Source organism: Bos indicus, chromosome 3 (genome assembly GCF_029378745.1).
Source record: "Bos indicus isolate NIAB-ARS_2022 breed Sahiwal x Tharparkar chromosome 3, NIAB-ARS_B.indTharparkar_mat_pri_1.0, whole genome shotgun sequence".
In the NCBI taxonomy this organism is placed as follows: Eukaryota; Metazoa; Chordata; class Mammalia; order Artiodactyla; family Bovidae; genus Bos; species Bos indicus.
In genome coordinates this window covers 36,139,849-36,162,148 of record NC_091762.1, presented here as the reverse complement: position 1 = coordinate 36,162,148, position 22,300 = coordinate 36,139,849, and the positions used below count along the sequence as shown (strand labels likewise).

General features: G+C 41.1%; 1 protein-coding gene and 1 pseudogene across 1 annotated transcript in view; both read right to left on the bottom strand.

Annotated features, from left to right (window-relative positions):
- Window positions 1–1,628: 1,628 nt before the first annotated feature.
- Window positions 1,629–2,998, bottom strand: LOC109557040 (intersectin-2 pseudogene; annotated as a pseudogene).
- A 14,506-nt stretch (window positions 2,999–17,504) lies between these two features.
- The window catches only part of VAV3 (vav guanine nucleotide exchange factor 3), a 434,748-nt gene continuing 429,952 nt past the window's right edge, over window positions 17,505–22,300 (bottom strand). The window contains exons 26-27 of the mRNA XM_070779927.1: window positions 20,409–20,560; window positions 17,505–19,744 (exon numbers count right to left, since the gene is read on the bottom strand). Of these exons, the coding sequence (XP_070636028.1) occupies window positions 19,703–19,744; window positions 20,409–20,560 (194 nt within the window). The 3' untranslated portion in view covers window positions 17,505–19,702. The remainder of the gene's footprint in view (window positions 19,745–20,408; window positions 20,561–22,300) is intronic.

Genomic DNA, 22,300 nt, shown 5'->3' with positions numbered 1-22,300 from the left:
TTCAAGTAATGTAGAAGACTTACTGTCTTTGATTGTGAGACCTTCTTCAAGTAATGCCTGTTGTTTTACTTTTACTTCCATATCTTGTGCTAGTTCTTGTTTTGCAAATTTTACTCCAGGGAGACAAAGGGAATGGCATTCTGGGAAATGTAGTTCCATTTAACCAAATTGATATGGCACAGTCCACCACAGTCCCAGAGGGAAAGACTAATCATTCTTTGTTCATTAATTCAAGCAAGAACTTCATTGTGCCAGTGACACTCTAGGTATTCATTTTGCAGGGCTTAAAACAGCCTTAATGAACTTGAGTAGTGGGATATATAAGTGAATTTCAAACACCTAAATCCATAATTATAAACATGGTAGTGTAATAATGGAAAATGAGCCCATGAGAGAAAATGACAGAGGAGGAAAATGTAAATTCTCAGAAAATGCTTTGCTAAAGAATGATATCTAACCTGAGACCCGGAAAAAAGTTCAAGACAATGTTTCAGAAAACAGAGAAAGATATTTCACAATGTCTTGAGAGGAGTTGAGGACACTTGTTACAGCCTACTCCTCACCTGCCATTTTATCTAGAATCCCAGAATTTTAATTTAACCCTCCACTAAAACTTGCGACGTCAGGGTTACCACCCAGGCCCTAATCCAAGCCTGAATCTAAAGTCTGGTGGTTAACTCACAGTCTTCGTCTCACTTGATCACTCACTCGATCACTCAGCATTACTTGTGCAGCAGATCACCTCCACTTTGAAACATTTTCTTCACCTGGCTTCCATTGTTTGTCTGTCTACTAGGATGTGCCGTGCTCCATGATAGCAGGGCTTTGGCCTGTTCACTGCCATATCTCTAGTGGCATGGACGATGTAAGTGGAGAGTAGACACTAAGTAAGTACTTATTGAATGAATTATACTCTTTTTAAAATTTTTTTACATTCTCTCCCATTGCATGTTATTATAAGACACTGAGTATAGTTTCCTGTGTTATATAATAGGTCCTTGTTAGTCATCTATTTTATATATTGGAGTGTGTATATTTTAATCTCAAACTCCTAATTTATCCCTCTTGCCACCTCCCCTTTTGTAACCATAAGTTTGTTTCCTGTGTTTGTGAATGTATTTCTGTTTTGTACATACGTTCATTTGTACCATTTTTTTGATCCACATATAAATGATAACATGATATTTGTCTTTCTCTGTCTGGCTTGTCTTAGTATGGTAATCTCTAATATGATAATATGTTGTTGCAAATAGCATTATTTCATTCTTTTTATGGCTGAGTAATATTCCTTTGTATATAGGTACCACATTTTTTTTATCCTTTCATTTGTCGATGAGATGAACACTTAAGTTACTTCCATATCTTGGCTATTGTAAATAATGCTCCTATGAACATTAGGGTCTATATGTCTTTTTGAATTATGTTTTTCTCTGGATCATATAACAGTTCTATTTTTAGCTTTTTAAGGAACCTCTGTACTGTTCTCCATAGTGACTATACCAGTTTACATTCCCAGCAATAGTATAGCAATCCCCGCACCCTCTCCAGCATTTATTATTTATAGATTTTTTGATGTTGTCCATTCTGACTGGTGTGAGGTGACACCTCATGGTAGTTTTTTTTTTTTTTTTTTTTTTTTTAATTACTTTTCCTTCTGGGCTTTGTGCTCTGCCTCCCTCTGCTGCTGCTCCATCATGGCCTGGCGTCACTTCTCCAGTTCCATGTTGCCCTGCTCATAGTTGGCTTTCCGCTTGTCCTCGAATGTAACTGGTAATTTTTTCTGAGGTTCCTCTTCTTGTGCTTTCTGATATGAAGGCAGAGTTCCATTAATGGAATCAATTTGCTTTCCTCCTCTAAAAGATGGAGGGACAAGCTCAGGAGGTAAAGCCAGCGGCAACGGCTGTCCAGCTTTGGCCATATCAGTGAGGTGCATCGCAAGGATGAACTCCTCAGCTTTCAGCTGTCCGTCACCATCGATGTCAGCCAGAGTCCATATAGTAGCTAGCTGAGTTTGAGAAAGATTTGACTGAAGAAGAGCATTTCTAGCTTGAAAACCTGAGAGGTATCCACTCATGCTTTTGTCAAGACTATTAAATTTTTGCCGATATTTTAATCTTGAAGGCTGAGGAACTGCCCACTCTGAGGTCCCAGTCTTGGGTGAATTCCCTGAGAGGGAAGCAGTTGAGGAAGTTGAGCTACTAGATCCTAAATCAATCAGAGACTGGGCTTTCTGTATATTAGCACCACCAAATCCTCCCATCATCAGACTGTAGGATGACGTATGAGGCAATGTTGAAGAAGAATAAGGAATGGATAAAGGCTGAATGAGACTGACGGTTCCATTTGGTAATGATGAAGTGCTAATGGAAGGCACTAGGGGAGCAGCCATCAATAGGGAAGGGAGGGTGGTCCCTGAAGTCGCCGAGGACAAGGGTGGTGCTATGGGTGCAACTGGAGGCAATGACTGAGGAATGGACAGATTGGGCATGCTTCCCATTCCAAAACGAGCAGAAATTAATGGAGAGAACATAGGAGGCTGTTTCATAATAGGAGGAAGAACCACCGGCAACTGTTGGCCTTGAAGCTTTAGTTTGATGAGTTTCATCGCTATGGAGAACTCTTGTTGATCCATCTTCCCATCCTTGTTCAGGTCTGATAAAGCCCATATTTCAGCTAAAACGGGAGCCGGCAGGCCTGACTGTAAGAAAAAGGTACGGGCTTGATCACCTGTTATGTAACCTCCCGAAGGTTTGAGGTTATCAAACTGCTTGTCATGTTTAGTCCATTCTTCGGAGGTAATAGCCCACATGTTTGGCCCTCCATTCATTGCTGTGGGAAACTGAGCCATCATGGTCCTGAATTTTCCTTGCTAACGCTCAGCCATCTGACATTCCGCACCAACCATTGCCAAGGAGGAAAACCAACTCTGTGAAAATAAAATGGGGCCCCGAGGAAGCGGGCGGGTGCCCCTCAGGGCTGGTTCGCTTCTGCCCGCACCCCGAAAGTGAGGGGGCCAGCCGCCGCGTCCGCACCTGCCCGAAGAGGCCGCGGCTAGGGGTCCAGGGTTTGGCCGCGGGGAAGAGGCAGCCCGGCCCCGGCTCCTGGCCGTCCGCCCTGGCCGCGCCGCGGGGGCAGGAACCCGGGGCCGGAGGTTTCCGCCCGGCGCCGCCAAGACTGCCAGGGGCCTAGTTCGGGGGCCTCCCGGGTTCCCGAGGGCCCGTCCGCGTCGTGCGGGGCGCGCAGGCCCGCAAGCCTCCCCGCGGCGGACACCTCAGCGCCCGCACCTGCCCCGCCCTCATGGCAGTTTTGATTTGCATTTCTCTAATAATTAGTGACATTGAACATCTTTTCATGTGTCTTTTGGTTATCTGCATGTGTTCTTCAGAGAAATGTCTATTTAGATCTTCTGCCTGTTTTTGATTGGGTTGTTTGCTTTTTTGATATTGAGGTATTTGTATATTTTATTTTACTTTTTGTTGAAATATGGTTGATTTACAATGTTATTTTCAGATATACAGAGAAGTGATTCATTTATATATATGTAAATGTAAATAGATACTTTTTACATTCTCTTCCATTTCAGGTTATTATAAGATGTTGAGTATAATTACTTGTACTATAGTGGGTCTTTGTTGATTATTTATCTTATATATAGTAGTATGCATATTTTTATCTCAAACTCCTAATTTATTCCTCTTTCCTCTCCACATCCTCTCCAGTATTTATTTGTAGTTTTTTGCTGTTGGCTATTCTGACTGCTGTGAGGTGATATCTCATTGTAGTTTTGATTTGCATTTCCTTAATAATTAGCAGTGCTCAGCATCTTTTCATGTGGCTTTTGGCCATCTGTGTATGTCTTCTTTGGCTAAATGTCCATTTATGTCTTCTGTCCATTTTTTTATTTTTATTTTTTTTTATATTAAGCTGAGCTGTTTGAATATTTTGGAGACTAATCACTTGTCAATCACATCATTTACAAATATTCTCTTTGATTCTGTAGGTTGTCTTTTTCTTTATGGTTCATTTGCTGTGTTTTGAAACATTTTATTTTAAATTTTAATTAGGTCCCATTTATTTACTTTTGTTTTTATTTCCATTATTCTAGGAGATGACTGAAAAAGATGTTGCTGTCAATTTATGTCAAAGAGTGTTTTGCTTGTTTCCTTTAAGAATTTTACAGTATCCAGTCTTATATTTAGATCTGAATTCCATTTTGAGTTTAATTTTGTGTATGGTGCCAAGGAGTGTTCCAATTTCTTTTTTTGTTTGTTTTTACAAGTAGCTGTTCAGTTATCTCAGCGCTTTTATTGAAGAGACTGCCTTTTCTCCATTGTGTATTGTTGCTCCTTTTGTCATAGATTAATTGAACACATGTGCAGGCTTATTTCTGGGCTTTCTGTTCCATTGATCTGTATTTCTGTTTTTGTGCCAGTACCATACCACTTTGATGACTGTAGCTTTGTAGTATAATCTGAAGTCAGGGAGCCTGATTCCTCCAGCTCCATCTTTCTTTCTCAGATTGCTTTGGATATTTCAGGGTCATTTGTGTTTCTATACAAATTAAAAATTTTTTTTGTTCTAGTTCTGTGAAAAATGCCACTGTTAACTTGACAGAGATTGCATTGAATTTACAGATTTCCTGGGTAGTATAGTCATTTTGACAGTAGTCTTCCAATCTAAGAATATGGCATATCTTGCCATTTGTTTCGTATCAGATTTCTTTCATCAGTGGCATAGTTGTTGGAGTACAGGTCTTTTGCCTCCTTAGTAGGTATATTCCTAGGTATTTTACTCTCTGTTTTTTAATACTCTGGCTAGGTTTGTCATAGTTTTTCTTCCAAGGAGCTAACGTCTTTTAATTTCATGGCTGCAGTCACTATCTGCAGTGATTTTGGAGTTAATAAAATAAAATAAAAGTTTGTCACTGTTTCCATTGTTTTCCCATCTATTTGCCATGAAGTGATGGGACCAGATGCCATGATCTTAAGTTTTATGAATGTTGAGTTTAAGCCAACTTTTTCATTCTCCTCTTTCACTTTCACCAAGAGGCTCTTTAGTTCTTCTTCACTTTCTGCCATAAGGGTGGTGTCATCTGCATATCTGAGGTTATTGCTATTTCTCTTGGCAGTCTTGATTTCAGCTTGTTAGTCATCTAGCTTGGCATTTCACATAATATACTCTGCATGTAAGTTAAATAAGCAGGGTGACAGTATACAGCCTTGGGGTGGACGTACCCCTTTCCCTATTTAGAACCAGTCCGTTGTTCCATGTCTCATTGTAACAGTTGCTTCTTGACCTACATATAGGTTTCGCAGGAGGCAGGTAAGGTGGTCTGGTATTCCTCTCTCTTGAAGAATTTTCCACAGTTTGTTATGATCCATACAAAGACTTTAATGTAGTCAATGAGGCAGAAGTCAATGTTTTTCTGGAACTCCCTTGCTCTTTCTATGATCCAATGGGTGTTGGCAATTTGATCTCTAGTATGTCTGCCTTTTCTAAATCCAGCTTGTACATCTGGAAGTTCTTGGTTCACGTATTGTTGAAGCCTCACTTGAAGGATTTTGAGCATTACCTTGCTAGCATGTGAAATGAGTGCAATTGTGTAATAGTTTAAAATTCTTTGCATTGCCCTTCTTTGGGATTGAAATGAAAACTGACCTTTTCCAGTCCTATGGCCACTATTGAGTTTTCCAAATTTGCTGGCATAATGAATGCAGCATTTTCAGCCCATCATCTTTTAGGATTTGAAATAGCTTAGCTGGAATTCCATCACCTCCACTAGCTTTTCTCATAGTAATGCTTTCTAAGGCCCACTTGCCTTCACACTACAGGATGTCTGGTTCTAGGTGGGTGACCATACCATCATGGTTTTCCAATTTCATTAGACATTTTTGTACAGTTCTGTGTATTCTTGCCCCTCTTCTTAATAGCTTCTGCTTCTGTTAGGACCTTGACATTTATGTCCTTTATTCTGCTCATCTTTTCATAAAATGTTCCCTTGGTACCTTTAATTTTCTGGACGAGATCTCTGGTCTTTCCCATTCTTTTGTTTTCCTCTATTTCTTTACGTTGTTCACTTAAGACTTTCTCTCTCCATGCTCTTCTTTGGAACTCTGTGTTCAGATGGGTATATATTCCTTTTGTCCTTTGCCTTTTGCTTAATTTCTTTTCTCATCTATTTGTAAGGCCTCCTCAGATGACCATTTTGCCTTTTTACATTTCTCTTTCTTGGGGATAGTTTTGATCACTGCCTCCCATACAATGTTATGAACCTCTGTCCATAGTTCTTCAGACACTCTGTCTATCCCTTGAATAGGATCAAGATCTAATCCCTTGAATCTGTTTGTCATTTCCATTGTACAATCGTAAGGGATTTGATTTAGATCATACCCTGAATGGTCTAGTGGTTTTCCCTACTTTGTTAAATTTAAGTCCAAATTTTGCAATAAGGAGTTCATGATCTGAGCCACAGTAAGATCAAAAACCCAGTCTTGTTTTTGCTGATTGTATAGAGCTTCTCCATCTTTGGCTGCAAAGAATATAATCAGTCTGATTTCCGTATCAACCGTGTGGTGATGTCCGTGTGTAGAGTTGTCTCTTATGTTGTTGGAAGAGGGTGTTTGCTATTCCCAGTGCATTCTCTTGGTAAAACTGTCATAGCCATTATCCTGCTTCATTTTGTAGTCTAAGGCCAAACTTGCCTGTTATTCCAGTTATCTCTTGATTTCCTACTTTTGCATACCAGTCTCCTATGATGAAAATGACATTTTTTTTTTAATGTTAGTTCTATAAGGTCCTTTAGGTTGGTTTAGTGTATAGTATGCAAGAGATTTGAGTATTAATTTTGCAGCCTGCAACTTCATCAAATTCATTAATGAGCTCTACCAGCTTTCTGGTGGCATCTTCAGGATTTTCTATGTATAGTATCATGTTACCTGCCAAGTGACAGTTTTACTCGTTTTTCAATTTGGATTCATTTATTTTTTCTTCTCTTATTGCTGTAGCTATGACTTCCAAAACTGTGTTGAATAAATGTGGTGAGAATGGACATTCTTGTCTTGTTCCTGATCTTAAGAGGATATGCTTTCACCACTGAATATGATGTTAGCCGTGGGTTTGTCATATATGGCCTTTATTACATTGAAGTAGGCTCTCTCCATGCCCACTTTCTGGAGTTTTTTTATCATAAATGGATGATGAACTTTATCAAAAGTTTTTTCTGCATCTGTTGAGATGATCATTTCATCTTTATTCAATTTGTTAATGTGGCATATCACACTGATTTGCAGATATTAAATATCCTTACAGCCCTAAGATAAATCCCCCCTGATCATGGCATGTGATCCTTGTAATGTATTGTTGGGCTTGGTTTCCTAGTAATGTGGAAGATTTTAGAGGAAGTTTTGGGGGAGTCTTGAGGTCAAAGATCAGACTGGAGTAGGTTTAAGAGACACTGGAAGAAGAATTAATGGTAGCAACTTTAACTGTTTTGAGGAACATTGCTTTAGAGGAGACATAAAACAGACAGTAGCTAAAGGGAGATATGGCGTGCAAAGGAGCTTTATTTTTTTTAAGAAGTTTATATCTTGATGGGAAGGGTCTGATAAAGAAATAAAACCTGAATTTTATGAATGGAGAAAGATAATCACTGGAGTGATGTCTTTGAGGACAGGAGAGGAATGGGATTCTTTGTGTAAGTGAATTGGTGGGCTTTGAACAGGAGCAGGGATGGTTCATGTAATACCAAAAGGGAAGGATGTTGGTGCAGATGCAGGTACATGAGTAGTTGTGGAAAAGCCTATGAATGGCTCCTGTGATGTATCTCCAACGCTGGTGTCTTTTCTACCCTACCTGTAAATGCTGGAGTGTCCCAGGGCTCAGTCATTGACTTGCTTCTCCTACATTCGTTTGCTAAGATGATCTTATTAAGTCCAATGACTTCAAATATGCTGCTCATTTCCAAATATTTTTATCCTCCTGTAACTTCTCAAACCACAGACTCATACCCAACTTCTTACCTGGTATCTATGCTTAGATGGCGAACAGGCATTTTAGACTTTATGTATCTACAAGTGAGCAGTTGACTTCTCATCTCCCTTCCCAAAGCATCTGCTCACCCTTCACCATGTATGCATGACACCATGCACTTGCATGACACCATTTAAACCAAAATGTTGACATCAGTCCTAATGATTCTGTTTTTCTCATCATTCCACATTCACACTGTAAATAAGGCTAGCAGTGACTTCAAAATATATCCAAGATCTCAGTACTTTCTTACACATCCTGTGGCATCATCCCAGTATGAGCTACCATTGTTTCTAATCTGGGTTATACGATCATCTCTCTGGTCTCTCTGCATCTACTTTTGTCTCTTTAGTAAAACTTCCACCAATAAGCCAGAATGACTCTTCAGAATGCCACTTTGCTGCTCAAATCTCTTCAATGGATTTTTGAAAAAATAAAATCCAAAGTTCTTTCCATTATCCACAAGGTCCTAGGTGATCTGGTTCAAGATTAGCTTTCTCTCTCATCATCTGCTCACCTTTCCTTTAGCTCACTTTACTCTATAAACAGATCCACCTGCCAAACAAAGCACATCCCACCCCAGGATTCTGCACTGGCTCTTCTCGCTGCCTGCCATGCATTGCCCTGATATTCACATGGCTCCCTCCCTCGCTTCTTCAGGTCTGTGTTCAGATATTCTCCAGAGGGGCCTTCGTGGTGACCATGTCTAAAGTAACACTTTCTCTATCTCCTTCCTCTGCTCTGATTTTCTTTGCTGTATTTATCACTTACTGAAATTTTCATTTATATTCATCTGTCTCCCTGTTCTTGCCAATAAAAAGTTAGGCTCCACCAGAACTGAGCGTTGTGGTGTTTTACCACCACATACCTACAGCACCCATGCACATAGGTCAGTACTCAATACATGGATTGAATGAACGGGAGCTGTTAAAATTTGAAAACAGAAATGAAGTGATATGATCAGAATTGGATAAAGGCAAAAATAGGAGGAGGCATTGCAGCTGGGGGCTGGGCTCTTACAATAATCTCGGTGAGATAAGGTTGACTTGGTTGACTTGGTGTATGGTAGAAGCAATAGGGCTATTAAAAAGAGACTGATTTAAGTCTTCTCCCACTCAAAGTTGTACACCCCAATTTTGTTCAAGCTTCACTTCTCTGACCCATTTACAGATTTGGTCTCCTGGCAAAATACTTGTCAAATGTCTTGGCACATAATGAGAGAATGCTAAAACTGGAAGTAGGCACAGATATCATTAAATTTGATGCCTTCCTCCTACAGAAGAGAAAACTGAGCTCCAGAGAGATAGAGATTCCACTCAGAGTCTCTTGTTGGTGAAAGGAGCCAAGACTCAACCTGCTTTGCCTTATTCTCCTGTGCTCTTTCATCTCCCAACTCATTGTATTATAGAACTGTAAGAAAAAAAATGCATGTACTTTTTAACATCTTAAGGACTTTGAAACTGCTGTTTTAAAAATAACTTGCTATGTGATCACAAGTTCAAGTTTGGCTTTTTGCAAAACTTTAATTGTATTTTGGGCTGTGCTAAGAAGTCCCAAGAGAGTATATCAGGTTTTCACTAGAGTCTTTCTATTCAGTGGCTTCAGACAGTGGGGCAGCAAGCAAAGGCATCATTCCAAGGTTGATTCCCTATTTGCTTCATGGTCCTCCTGGATAGCTACTTAACGTCATCTTTAAGGCAGGATCTCAAAAAGCAGACTCTGTCCAATGTTTTAAGGAAAATGCAAAATAAATTGAGTAGTATCAGTAAACCAGCATGAAGAAAAATAAAGAAAATAACTTTTCCACACTAATGTAGATTCATTTCAACACATATCATTAATGTAAATTTTCACCTTCAAAGTGCCCAGGCAACAATATCTCAACATTAAGTGTAATAACTGCTGAGGGCACTTTCCCACCTCTCGACAAAACCTCAGCATGCTTTCCCTCCCTCCTTCATATATTCAGGTCTAATTTGCACAGGATTCAGAAGCACTTCACTTGTTCATGTAAATAGGCTGCTTGTTCCTGATGAGCTAGCTCATCACACAAAAGCTTCTTAAGAGCTTTCCTCTCCTTGGCAAGGTAATGTGTGATCCTGACACGCAGGGTGAGAAGAGAAAAGGGGTCATTCACTTGGGACTGATGGCCTGAGGAGCTAAAGAACACATGGGTAGAAGCGGTATTGTTTCTAGTGGCAACTACTTTCACGTCTACCAAAGTTTGTCTTTGGTTTGTACCCCTTGAACCTGAGCAGTGCAGAATCTGAACAGGTTTGAGAGGTGTGGTTTTGGCCTCCCTTTGGTTCACTTTGGGCTTCCCTGGTGGCTCAGATGGTAAAGAATCTGCCTGCAACCCAGGAGTCCTGGGTTTGATCCCTGGCTTGGGATGATCCCCTGGAGAAGGGAATGGCAACCCACTCCACTATTCTTGCCTGGAGAGTTCCATGGACCGAGGAGTCTGGCAGGCTACAATCCATGGAGGGCTCACTTTTTCTTCCCATGCTGCATCCTCTCTCTTCCAGTCTCTGCTGAATCTGTTTATTTTTTAGGAATCTGATAATATAAGGAAGAAAGTTGTTAGGGGTTAAATTGTCTCCTTCCAAAATTCATATGTTGTAGTTCTAACCTCCCAATACCTCAAACTCTGACCTTATTTGGAAATAGGATCCTTGCATAGGTAATTTAGTTGAGGTCATACTGCAGAAGGTTGGGACCCTAACCCACTATGACAGGTATCTTTATAAAAGGGAAATTTGGACACTCACAGGGAGAGTAGCATATGGAAATTCATGTCCCAAACCAAAGAACTACTATTAAACTCTGGGAGAGCCCTGGAACAGATGCTTCTCTGGGGCCTTCTGAGGGAACATGGCTCTGATCACACTTTGATCTTGGATTTCTGCCTCTAGAACTGTAAAGACAAGAAACTCCTACTGTGTAAGCTGCATGGTGTGTAGTATTGTTTTTACAGCAGCCCTTGGCAACAAAGGTCCGTCTAGTCAAGTCTATGGTTTTTCCAGTGGTCATGTATGGATGTGAGAGTTGGACTGAGAAGAAAGCTGAGTGCGGAAGAATTGATGCTTTTGAACTGGGGTGTTGGAGAAGAGTCTTGAGAGTCCCTTGGACTGCAAGGAGATCCAGCCAGTCCATCCTAAAGGAAACCAGTCCTGGGTGTTCATTGGAAGGACTGATGCTGAGGCTGAAACTCCAATACTTTGGCCACCTCATGCGAAGAGTTGACTCATTGGAAAAGATCCTGATGCTGGGAGGGATTGGGGGCAGGAGGAGAAGGGGACGACAGAGGATGAGATGGCTGGATGGCATCACTGACTCAATGGACGTGAGTCTCAATGAACTCCGGGAGTTGGTGATGGACAGGGAGGCCTGGCGTGCTGCTATTCATGGGGTCTCAAGGAGTCGGACATGACTGAGCGACTGAACTGAACTGAATGGAGGAATTTGTTGTTGAGTTGCTAAGTCATGTCTAAGTCTTCTGTGACCCCATGGACTGTAGCCCACAAAGCTCCTCTGTTCACGGAACTTCCTAGGCAAAAATACCGGAGTAAGGTTGCCTATTCCTTCTCCAGGGGATCTTCCCAACCTGGGGATCGAACCTGCATCTCCTTCTTTGGCAGGCGGATTATTTTTCACTGAGCCACCAGAGAAGTCTAATGGAGGAATGGCAGAGTGTTAATTTCCCAGGTTTAGCTCTGTCTCAAGCTATAGCATCCTCTGTGAGCTTCTGAAATATACATGGGATCATGTCATTGCCCAGTATAAAGCCCTCCAGTGGCTCTCACCTCCCTTATTACTGGGCCCTCAGGACCAACCCAGTCTGCCCCAAGAAGGTCTCTGACATGATCTCCTATTACTCTTTTCCTTATAACTCTCTGCAACCCCACTGCACCTTGCTTGCATACTCAGTCATGTCTGACTCTTTGCCACTCCATGGACTGTAGCCTGTCAGGCTCCTCTGTCTGTGGGATTATGTCCACAAGAATACTGGACCTTACTATTCTACGAACTCTAAGCACATAGATATTCGCACCTTTTTTTCCTTTCTCACTTAAATTTGGTTTTTGTTCAAAACTAATTTCCTTGACCACCCTATGAAGAATAACACTTATTTTGCTTTTTTCCTTCTTCAATAACACCTCTCAATACCTAATTCCATGTATCTCTTTATTGCTTGTCATCATCTGCAAGCAGGTAAGCTTCTCAGGTGTAGGACCTGGCAGGTTTGTTGTTGTATCCTCAAAGCCTTTGAATGGTGGAATACATCAAAGGAGCTCAATGTATATTTCCTGAATGAACGGAGGATTTGCCCGACACTTGGAGATATTATAATTTTAAAATTTCAGCAGCTATATTTCCACGGCATACTGGGCTGCTGCTTTCACGTTCCTGTTACTGTGGGATTGATTCCACTGCCTATGTGTCTGAAAACACTCCTCCTTCTCTCATCCTTTCCCAGCACAGACTCCCAGGAAAGGCATTTCCTAAAAGAGAAAGGACAGAAAATGAGCACCTCTGAGGAGTCATTCCTCTTATTGTCGGCTATATCCTCTGCAGTCTGGAACACAACAAATAATGGACTTAGGGAATCAACAGGAATTTTTTTTTTTTTTTAATTTTTTTTTTTAAACAAAGAACTAAATTTTAATCAACTAAATTTCACCAAAAGTAACCTATGCTCTTCAGGCGAACCTCCTACTTGGCTTAAAAGATCTTCAGTTTACCCAGTTGCTAAGATGGTCCCCAGTGATCGCGTTGTCCAGGTGTTCAGGCTGCTTATAATCCCTTCCTTTCCCTTGAATGTGGGGTGGTTTAGTAGCTCACTTTCTAAGGAATAGAATAGATCAAGGTGATGGGCTGTCACTTCTGAGATTAAGTATGAAGAGGCTAACTTACACCTTGAGTGCTCTTGCTCTCTCCCTCTTGGATGGTGCAATTTTGGGAAAAGCCAGCTGCCATCTTGTCAGTCAGTCATGTAGAGAGGCCCACGTGATTGAGCTTGAAAGCTGACTGTCCCCCACTTGAGCTGTGAGATGACTGCAGCCCTGGGTGACTGTTTCGAGGGCTTATGGGAGATTATGAGCCAGAGACCCCTACTAATATATTCCCTCCCTGATTCCTGGCCCCCAGAAAATGTGGGAAAAATAGGTGTTTGTTGGCCTCCATAGATAAGGGTTGGATTCATTTGTTACATGGATGTAGACAACTCATATACCATGTGCTGTGTTTGATTTGTGGTCATCAATTTTAAAGGACTGCTAATGTGAAACGTTACCTTAAGATGATTCTTTCAAAGGCAAATATACATACATACAAGAGGTTTTTTTTTTTCACATCTGAATTTAGCCTGCAATGTTTATTTTTGTATATTAAATGGCCAAAATGCAAATATATGAAAGCTCTGTTTATACATGTTGCCGCATTTAAGCCTCATGTCTGAAAATAAGGTGCTTCATCACCCCATCTTAACTAAAGAGAAGCTGAGGAACAAGCAGTGTAAGCAGCTTGCCCAGGGTCATTCAGCCAGTATGTGGTGGAGCCCGACAGTCCAGTTTTAAAGCTGAGGCCTTGACCATTAATCTGTGCTGTTTCTTAGACAAAAAGGTTGATTAGGCTATTAAAATAGGTCAAATTGCTTTAAAAACTAGTTCTAGCTCTTATGTAGAAGAGTTATTCAACCAGAACAAGAGTTTTCATGATTCAAAGATGCAGTGTTACCAACCTTTGAATTCTCAGAATTAAATGAGATGAGATTTTTAAAAATATTCAAATGAGGAGACAAAACCTAAATTATCATTGGGAAAAAAACAAAAAATTTACCCTCAGGGAGGCAAGGACATTCAAATCACTAGAAAATCCAAACGCATTTGCTGATCAGACTTTGAGACATTATTAGATTTATTGACACATTTCAAAACACGTCAGTATATGCTGACAGCAAGAAGTATGAGGATTTTGGCCCAGTTGTGCTGCCTCTTGACCTAGGACGTCAGCAAATGCCCACAGTGTAGATAGAAGCTCCTCTGGAGAAAGGCCTTAGGGATTCTGAGAAATTGGAAGTTCCCGTGCATTTTCATTTCATAGATGAAGGTTGCCCTACCTGCCTTTCAGGGTTGTGCTGCGCCAGATTCAGTGAGACGAAGTCTGAAAAGATTCCAGGAGCTGCAGATCCCAAATGTAGGGATGCTTACTTTTTTTTATCATCAGCAGAAGGAAAACGTACTAAATGCAGATCGTGTGCATTCTGCTTCCTGTGGGCACAGAGCAGTAACAACTGCAGAGTACTGTTGGAGCAGGCCAGGTGGTGTGATGTCCACAGCACACATGCCCAAGCAGTTAATTCAGGAGAGAAAGGTGGTGGTGTCATGACAGCAGCCAAGAGCTGGCCAGTCTCCAGTGCCCCCTCAAGGAGCTGTGGTTTCTGAGGTTCAGTTGCAACCATCCACACAGAACTCAACTGCTAGAGTCAAAGTCAGAGCACATTTAGCATTTCAGCCACAGAACCTAGGGCCAGTGCCTGCCCACAGGTCCCCACGCAGGAGTGCTGGGGACCTGTTCACTCCACGAACATTCCCCGGCTTCTGGCATGTGCCAGTGGATGGGTACTAAGGGTACCATGGTGCATACAGCAGACCCACTGATCTGCCCCTGTGCCACTTACAGCCACAAAATGATTGTGCAAAGAATTTTGAGTACAGCTGAAAAGAGATTTGACTATCCTAGTTAGTACTAGCATATTCTAAAACCTCTATACGTTGGTGAAGTCGTTTGTTTCTTCTGTGGTTCAGAATAACTTCATAAAACCATGGAGCTTAGATAGAAATAATGGTTTTCAACTGGTTAACCCCTTCATTCTCAGAGACTGTGATTCAGGGGCTCTGTGTGCTTTCCCCAGGCTTGCTCAGCTGGAGAGGGGGCCAGGACTGTGCCAGCAGACGGGGGTCCACTATTCTGGGGTTTACCCCCCACCCCTGGGCTCAACATGCACCCCAGTGTCCATTAGCAGACAGGGCAAGGAGTGATTTGTGTTCATTCTGTTTCTGCTCTGCAGTCTCTCAATGTCTGGGTCACTGTGGTTGTACTGCGCCTAGAAATTCTGGAACTTCCTGACAGAGCCAGTCTAGAGTGCTTCAAGAGTTATTTTTCTGTCACTATTTCCCTGAATACTGTCTAACTGATGGCACCTAACTTGAGAAAGGATTCCGTTTGACCTTTTTTAGGGACTGGTTCATTACTTACAATAAGATACTTTTTAAAGTCTGCCAGACGCTAGAGCATAACATTTCTAATCAGAGCTCAACCAATCCCAGAAAACTAGTTTCAGTGAAAAATGAAGTGACTAATGGACTAAGTCTAAATGATTATGAGATGGGTGATAATCCTATTTTCCTAGTCAAAATAATGTAGAGCTGTTAAATTCAACTTCTGAGGTTTTCTGTGGGTTTGAATATTAATCTTCCTGAACACACACCTTTTTATTCCATCTGTAATTTGAATGCTCAAAATGTGATTATATGTAAGAAAACATGAGCTTTAGTATTTAAAATGAAAGCTTCCAGTCCATAATCTGGTCCCTAAGCATTTTACAATTCATCAGGGGAAGGGGATCAACATTTCTTGAGTACCTACCATGTGCCAGGCTCTTTACTGGCATCTTTTTCTTCATATGTTATGATTTATCCTTCAACTCTCTCAGACACTTATAATTATCCCTTTATTACAGAAGATGAAATTGGTGCCCAGAAAGTCACTGGTGGTGCTGGGGTTTGAACCCAAGTGCAACTGCTAAAACTTCTACTTTCTATGATACCAGATGATTTAACATCATTCCTAGAAAGACTGTCTAATTGAGAATCTGTAGTTTTACCCCTTAATCCAATAAGTGAGCCTGATTTACACTGAAGGAATTCAAAGATTCATATAGCAACTACCCAAATTTGACAGCAAATCCATCTGACAGTGACCACCATAATGACAGTGATAAAAATGGTTCAGTGCAAGCCAGACACAATCACACTTTATATGTACAGTCTCAGTTGAGTCCCACAACCTCCGATCAAGTACCTGCTCTTATTATACTGATTGGCTGAGCCCCTGTGTGGTGAGGATGGGATGGGAACCCAGAGATGCTGGTGTCTGGGGCGACGGTTAATCACTCTTCTGTAAATAGAACAAAGCAAGGCACCTAAAAACTGATTATCAATATATTTTACTTCAATTACTTGATGGAAGACAATATTTTAATGATTTATAAGGGTTATTCCCATGCACCAAGCTCCTCCGTCCATGGGATTTTCAAGGCAAGAGTACTGGAGTGGGTTGCCATTTCCTTCTCCAAACTAATAAATGAAGAGGGAGTTCTTATCATGATTGGTAGTGGTAAGAGTGGTGATGATAAGATACAAGGTCTAAAGTCCCATCAATGATAACATGTTGAAGAGAAATCCAAAGGAATCAGCCCTTCAAGCAGTGGGAGTCAGGACTAGAGTAACCCACCATACTATAATGAAATAGGGGAGATTTTGTATTTCTAAGCACAGTGTGCTGGTGACATCAACCAGACGCTATTACCTTGGAACTGGCCTTTTCTGCTCTCTAGAAGGAATGGATTTCCCTGCTGTTCTGAGCCAACCTGCCTCCACCACTGGGGACAACCCACAGGCGTGCTCTGCCAAGGGAAACTTGCCTCCAAGTCTCTCTGGCTTAGCACTTCATCATTTGCTATGGAAAGGTTGAATCAAAGTAGATAAAGGTCAATCTCTGACACCTCTCCCTCTAGGCAATATCTATTTGAGGCTCTCTTTTAGGAGGCAGGAATAGGAGACTGTTTCTGAATTGTGCTCATCTTCAATCATTTAAACCACTCTTTGGTATCACAGCTGCTCAACTATGCAGTCTGACATCCCTAATCTCCCTTTTGTCCCTGTTGACTGCGAAACTGTGGACTGTGGCCCACCAGGCTTCTCTGTCTAATGGGATGTCCCAGGCAAGAATATTGGAGTGGGTTGCCATTTCCATCTCAAGGGGATCTTCCCGACTCAGGGATCGAACCTGTGTCTCCTGCATTGGCAAGCAGATGCTTTACCGCTGAGCCACCAAGGAAACCCTTTTGCCCCTATTAAGTGTGGTGGTACAGGCTCTGGAGTCAGACCACCCAAGCTGGAACTCTCTGACACTTGCCAGCTCTGTAAGGTGGGTCAAGCTACAGCCTCTCAAAATGCCTGTTCCTTTATCTGAAAAGTGGAGATAATATGGGGTTATACCTCCTGGGGTTATTGTAAATTAGAGCACATAAAGCATTTAGAACTGTGTGGCACGTGGTAAGCATGTCAATGATATATTATCTGCAACTATTGCAGATCACAGTTAGGGCTTCTAGTCTTGTGTTTATGATGAGATCTGCACATGTTGAATTATGTATGGAACTGTTCAATGGAAAGACTTCCGCTCTCAATCGATGTAATGCAAGTAGTAACTATTTATTATATTGACATATTTACAAAATATTACAAAGTGAAATACCACTCTAATTCACCATATTACACAGGGCTGCATACAGGCAAGACAAAGTATATGGAAAACATTTACTTCTGTCTTTGGTATTAGAAATCTACACAAATCGGCAGCATTTAAAGTTTCCAATATGAAGTATTTAACATAGACAAAGATGTAAATGGTAAGGTCATGAAAAGGGATGCTAATATCCTCTGCTGGGAAACCCCCAGGTCCATGAAATGTAGCAAGAGAGGGAGTCTATTGGCTAAAAAACAACAAAAGAAACAGCACAAGCTACAGTACTTTACACAGGAGTGTTTCAGTTTGTATGAAGCTGCTCTCTGGTAACAGTTGGCAGACAGTAACAGACAAAACATTACCCAGACACAATGTTGCAGATAAGACTTTATGGGAGAGAATCCACTCCAAGAGACACCTTGAGTGTGTAACTTCACTATACAGAACATCTTATAAAACTCAATTTCATGATCATTTACACATATACAAAAACTTAACTGGTTTTAGCAAGTAACTTTTCTAAAACACAATCACAGTTTACATAATTCTGAGGTAAAGGTCCTGAATCTATCCTATTTGAGAAGTCCTAGCCCACGAGGGTCTCTAAAGGGAGAAGTATCCACCAAACATCAAGTTCTGGCCCTCAGTGGGTTGGGGAGAAGGCCAATCGCACCCACCTCATTTTAAAGATGATCCAAGATTTCAGAACTAAATGTTCCTAATTTGGCTCTATGCAGTTAATGCTTCTAATGTTTTCTGTAGATACTGAGTCTTGTCAGAACATGACTTCTGCTATGGAGAAAATATTTCATCAGGAAAGGGCCAAGTTAGTGTCTTAACTTGATTCTCTTGACTGGGCACTCTGTACATCCCAGGAAAAATGTACTTAGACTCCTCATATAAACAGTGAAGACTTGGTCAAATAAATGCACTGCAGACTTATCTTCCCACCAGTTAATACACACCCGGAAATGGACTCAGATGGGAAGAGCCTCAGTGAGTGCTGGGAGCCCACAGTGGATAAGATCAGAAACAGAAAAGTCTAGTGACTCTCCTTTGTGTCCCGGAAATGCATAAAGGACCTTAATGTGCTTTCCTTCAGAAATCCTCAACGAGGTTGGTTGTGCTACTGTAAATACTCCAGGAACATGTGGGAATCAGCATGTATGTCCCAGGTCTTTTTCATTTGGGCAGGGGAGTCGGGGAGGAGGAAAAGGCATAGGTTAATAATGTCGCTTCTCTGAAATGACCTACTATAAATCATAGTCGTTGGTCTGTCTATGTAAACAATGGCACCTTAACTCAGGTTACTTGTAACTACCTAAAAAAACATACCCAGCCCAGATTATCTCATAAAGTGAAGTACTACATTTTCTAAAATAACCCTATGAAATCATGGAGGTTGTAAAGATTTAACATGAAGATATTCTTTTATCCACTTTTTGGCGTATGTCTTCTTATGAAAAAGTTTGCAAATATAATTAGGTTTTCAAATGAATACTTGACTCCTCCCTCCCACCTATGTCACTTACAAGCTGAGCATTTGCCTCTTAAACTTTCACATGAGGAACACCGGTGGTGGTGGGGAGGTGGGGTACAAGTGTTTGCCAGGCACTGAGTCACCTTGCCGGGCAATTTAAGACAAGTAATGCTGGACCTTTTCAGTAAGCTGCCCCACTGGCAGAACTCCCATTTTTCTTCATGCTGAAGAAAGCAAAATTAAACTTCTGCTGCTTTGTACCATCAAAAATTCTGGAGAATGGCACAGGAGAAGAAAGTAAATACACATTAAACATTTACTAATGGCTGGCATTCATGACATCTGACTGGAGAAATAGAAAGAAACATGAACCAATGTGCTTTCAGGGCTTTCTGGGGGAAGAAAGCTTTTGGCTTTGCCCTGGTCCCTGATGATGACAGACGGGCAGGCTGTTTCTTGCATAGCTCTAGGCGAGCCATTAATCTGTCAGTACCAGCATCTTTAGAAATCCCAGCATTAAGACTTAGGAGGGGAAAGAGAGGGAAGATGCTGAATAGCCAGAAAGGCAGCTTTTTAAACACTTCAGTGAGTTCATAATGCTGTACAGGCTGCTGTTAATCCCGTCTCTGAAATTCCTGGTGCAGTGCAACGCTGGACTGGAATTTATTCGTCCTCTTCCACGTACGTGGATGGAAACCAGCCCACCTAAAAAGGAAGAGCAACCAACACAGCAATGTGACTCTATCCACCACTTCAAAAGGCTCTACAAACAGAGCATTTCATTTTCATAACACCCAGAATTAAGCTGGGGTTTAATGCCCACTGCAGATGAAGAGGATTGGTTTAAACTGCTCCTAAAAGCCCAATAGAGTGAGTGGTAGAAAGGGTGGAATAAAATACGCTTCAACAGTATTCTACTCTGCGAGGACACAAATATGTAAATTAAGGGGTTCTACTACTTAATGCTCTTTCTGCTATAGAACAGGATATAAAGACAGAGGTCCTATGCTGCTCTTTCTAATTTAGATCAGTGGCTCTCACAGGTATTTTGTGCTCCACATAAAGCTGATGCTCTAGACTTAAAAAGAGGTTTACAGACTCAAAAGAACTGACATGCTCCTAAACCCTTTTCCCAATAGGAAGCCATCAAATTTGCCTAAGTAAACTTTATTTATGTCAGTATCCTAGCCATGCAATGCATTTTTCTGGAGTCCCTGTTTTCAGTAAGGACCACCACCCATGTGGAGCCAGGACTCTGGGGGGGTGACAACTGTCAGGTGGTGTAGGGGTTCCCCCCCAGCATCATGGGTGCCAGTGGCTGCCCAGCCCCCTTCATTTACATGATGGTCACATTGAGAGGGACGCTCACCCTGCCGTTCACTTCTCCTCTCCACCAGCCGTTCGCACTCATCTTCGTGTAAATCTTCACCACATCTCCTTTCAGCAGGGACAGTTCTCGCATATCTCTGGCACAGAAGTCATACCGAGCAATAGCGATGCCCAGCACCTTTGGACTTAAGACTGTAAAGAAATGATGGGGCGTCAGAATGGCTTTGCACTTTACCAATCATAAGAAGCTAGTCAGATGGATGCTATAGATGCTATCAAGATGCACAGCCGTGATTTCATTACAGACTAGTGATGATGGCAGAGGGGCTTGAAAGCAGCAGAACTGCTGTTTCAATTCAGTCAGCGGTAGTCAGGTTCACAAAGTTTAAAGACTCATTATTCGGTGTTCATGTTCTTCACAGGAACTTCCAAACAGGGACTAGTTTTTGTAGTTTGGTGGGAAAAAAGGTTAATATCTAAGTTACTATCTAGGGTGACAGAATCTCAAATAACTAGCATAAATTTCCTATTGACGGCATAGTAATCCATTTTTAACTAGAACCTCTATGGTAAAAGCTTCACATTTTTATCTTGTAAGCTTCTCAACTAAGACTCAAAACAATCAACTTTTTTTTTTTTTTTTTGCTCTGAAAGGCTCCTACTGAATCCATGTCATCATTTCTAGTCAAATGGCATCTCCTCCCCTCAAATAGCCTTTTTTTTTTAGTTAAATTTATTTAGAGACAGTTACTCTTTTATATATAATTTCACTTGTGAAGCAGCTTAAATCATGTTTCATAGAAAAAAATAATAAACACCATCCATGTATCTTCTTTGTTTCAAACAAATTTTATAGAACTGCCCTGGTGGCTCAGATGGTATAGAAAATCTTTACTGAAATACATAACCAAAAACAAGATTCAGCGTGTTCGCCTCCTATACTTAGATTTTTTTTTCAATGGTAGGAGAGGAGCTAACCTCTTCTTTGCCCTCACCTGCCTGTCCTGAAAGGAAAATTCAGTTCAAGCTAGACATCTGTTCGTCTCTGGTGTTTCAGAACACATTTCATATTAACATCTCTACCTGTTGCTCCTTGGGGTTATAAAGTATTTTCAATTATATTTTCCGTGATTCTGAGAATCACTCACCTGGGATTGGTGGAACTTTATAAACCTTAAATGGTAGAGAAACTGAAGTATAAGAAAGGAAAAAAAACCATGGGAAGTGCCATACATCATATTTGTAACAGTTCCCAGAGTCTAGGCAGCTACAGTTATGACTGTCACCCTGGAAAAGTGTGCCCTCTTGGAGACTGGGATCTCTGGCCTATTTTCCAGAGCTTTGCAATGATAGAAATTTTTTAGTCTCCAGGTGTCCATCATAAGATAAACGAATGGCAATGCTGTAGATTTCAGAACTGTAAAGGGAGCAAAAATAGGTCATTTTATTTTACTGTTCGGACACAAACCACTTTAATAGTTTCCTTACTGAAAACCATCCCATTACTGGGGCACTACTCTTAGAGTCATGCACATAAAAACACCCCAGTGATGGAAAAACCCATCATCAACTTAACTGTGCGACCTTGTACAGTTCTCTTAACCCCTCTGGGCCACATTCTTCTCACCTATAAAATGAAAGGTCTATACCAGATGACTTGTAAGGGCCTTCTAGTACTATATTTTATTATTCCATTGGGGTTTACAGGTTAATTTTTTTAAATCTGTAAGAAAACATACTTTATTCAGTCATCATGTACTCCCCACATGTCACATAAACAGCCCTTACATTCTCTGGCTAATGACAGAAATTAAGACCAGAATGCCTTGCACAAGCAGATGAACAGTCATCCTTCAAAGCAATATGAACTAAATTCTATTCTTATATTTGGAGATAAAGTTGGGATTTTGGTCCTATTTATTTTCTTAATGG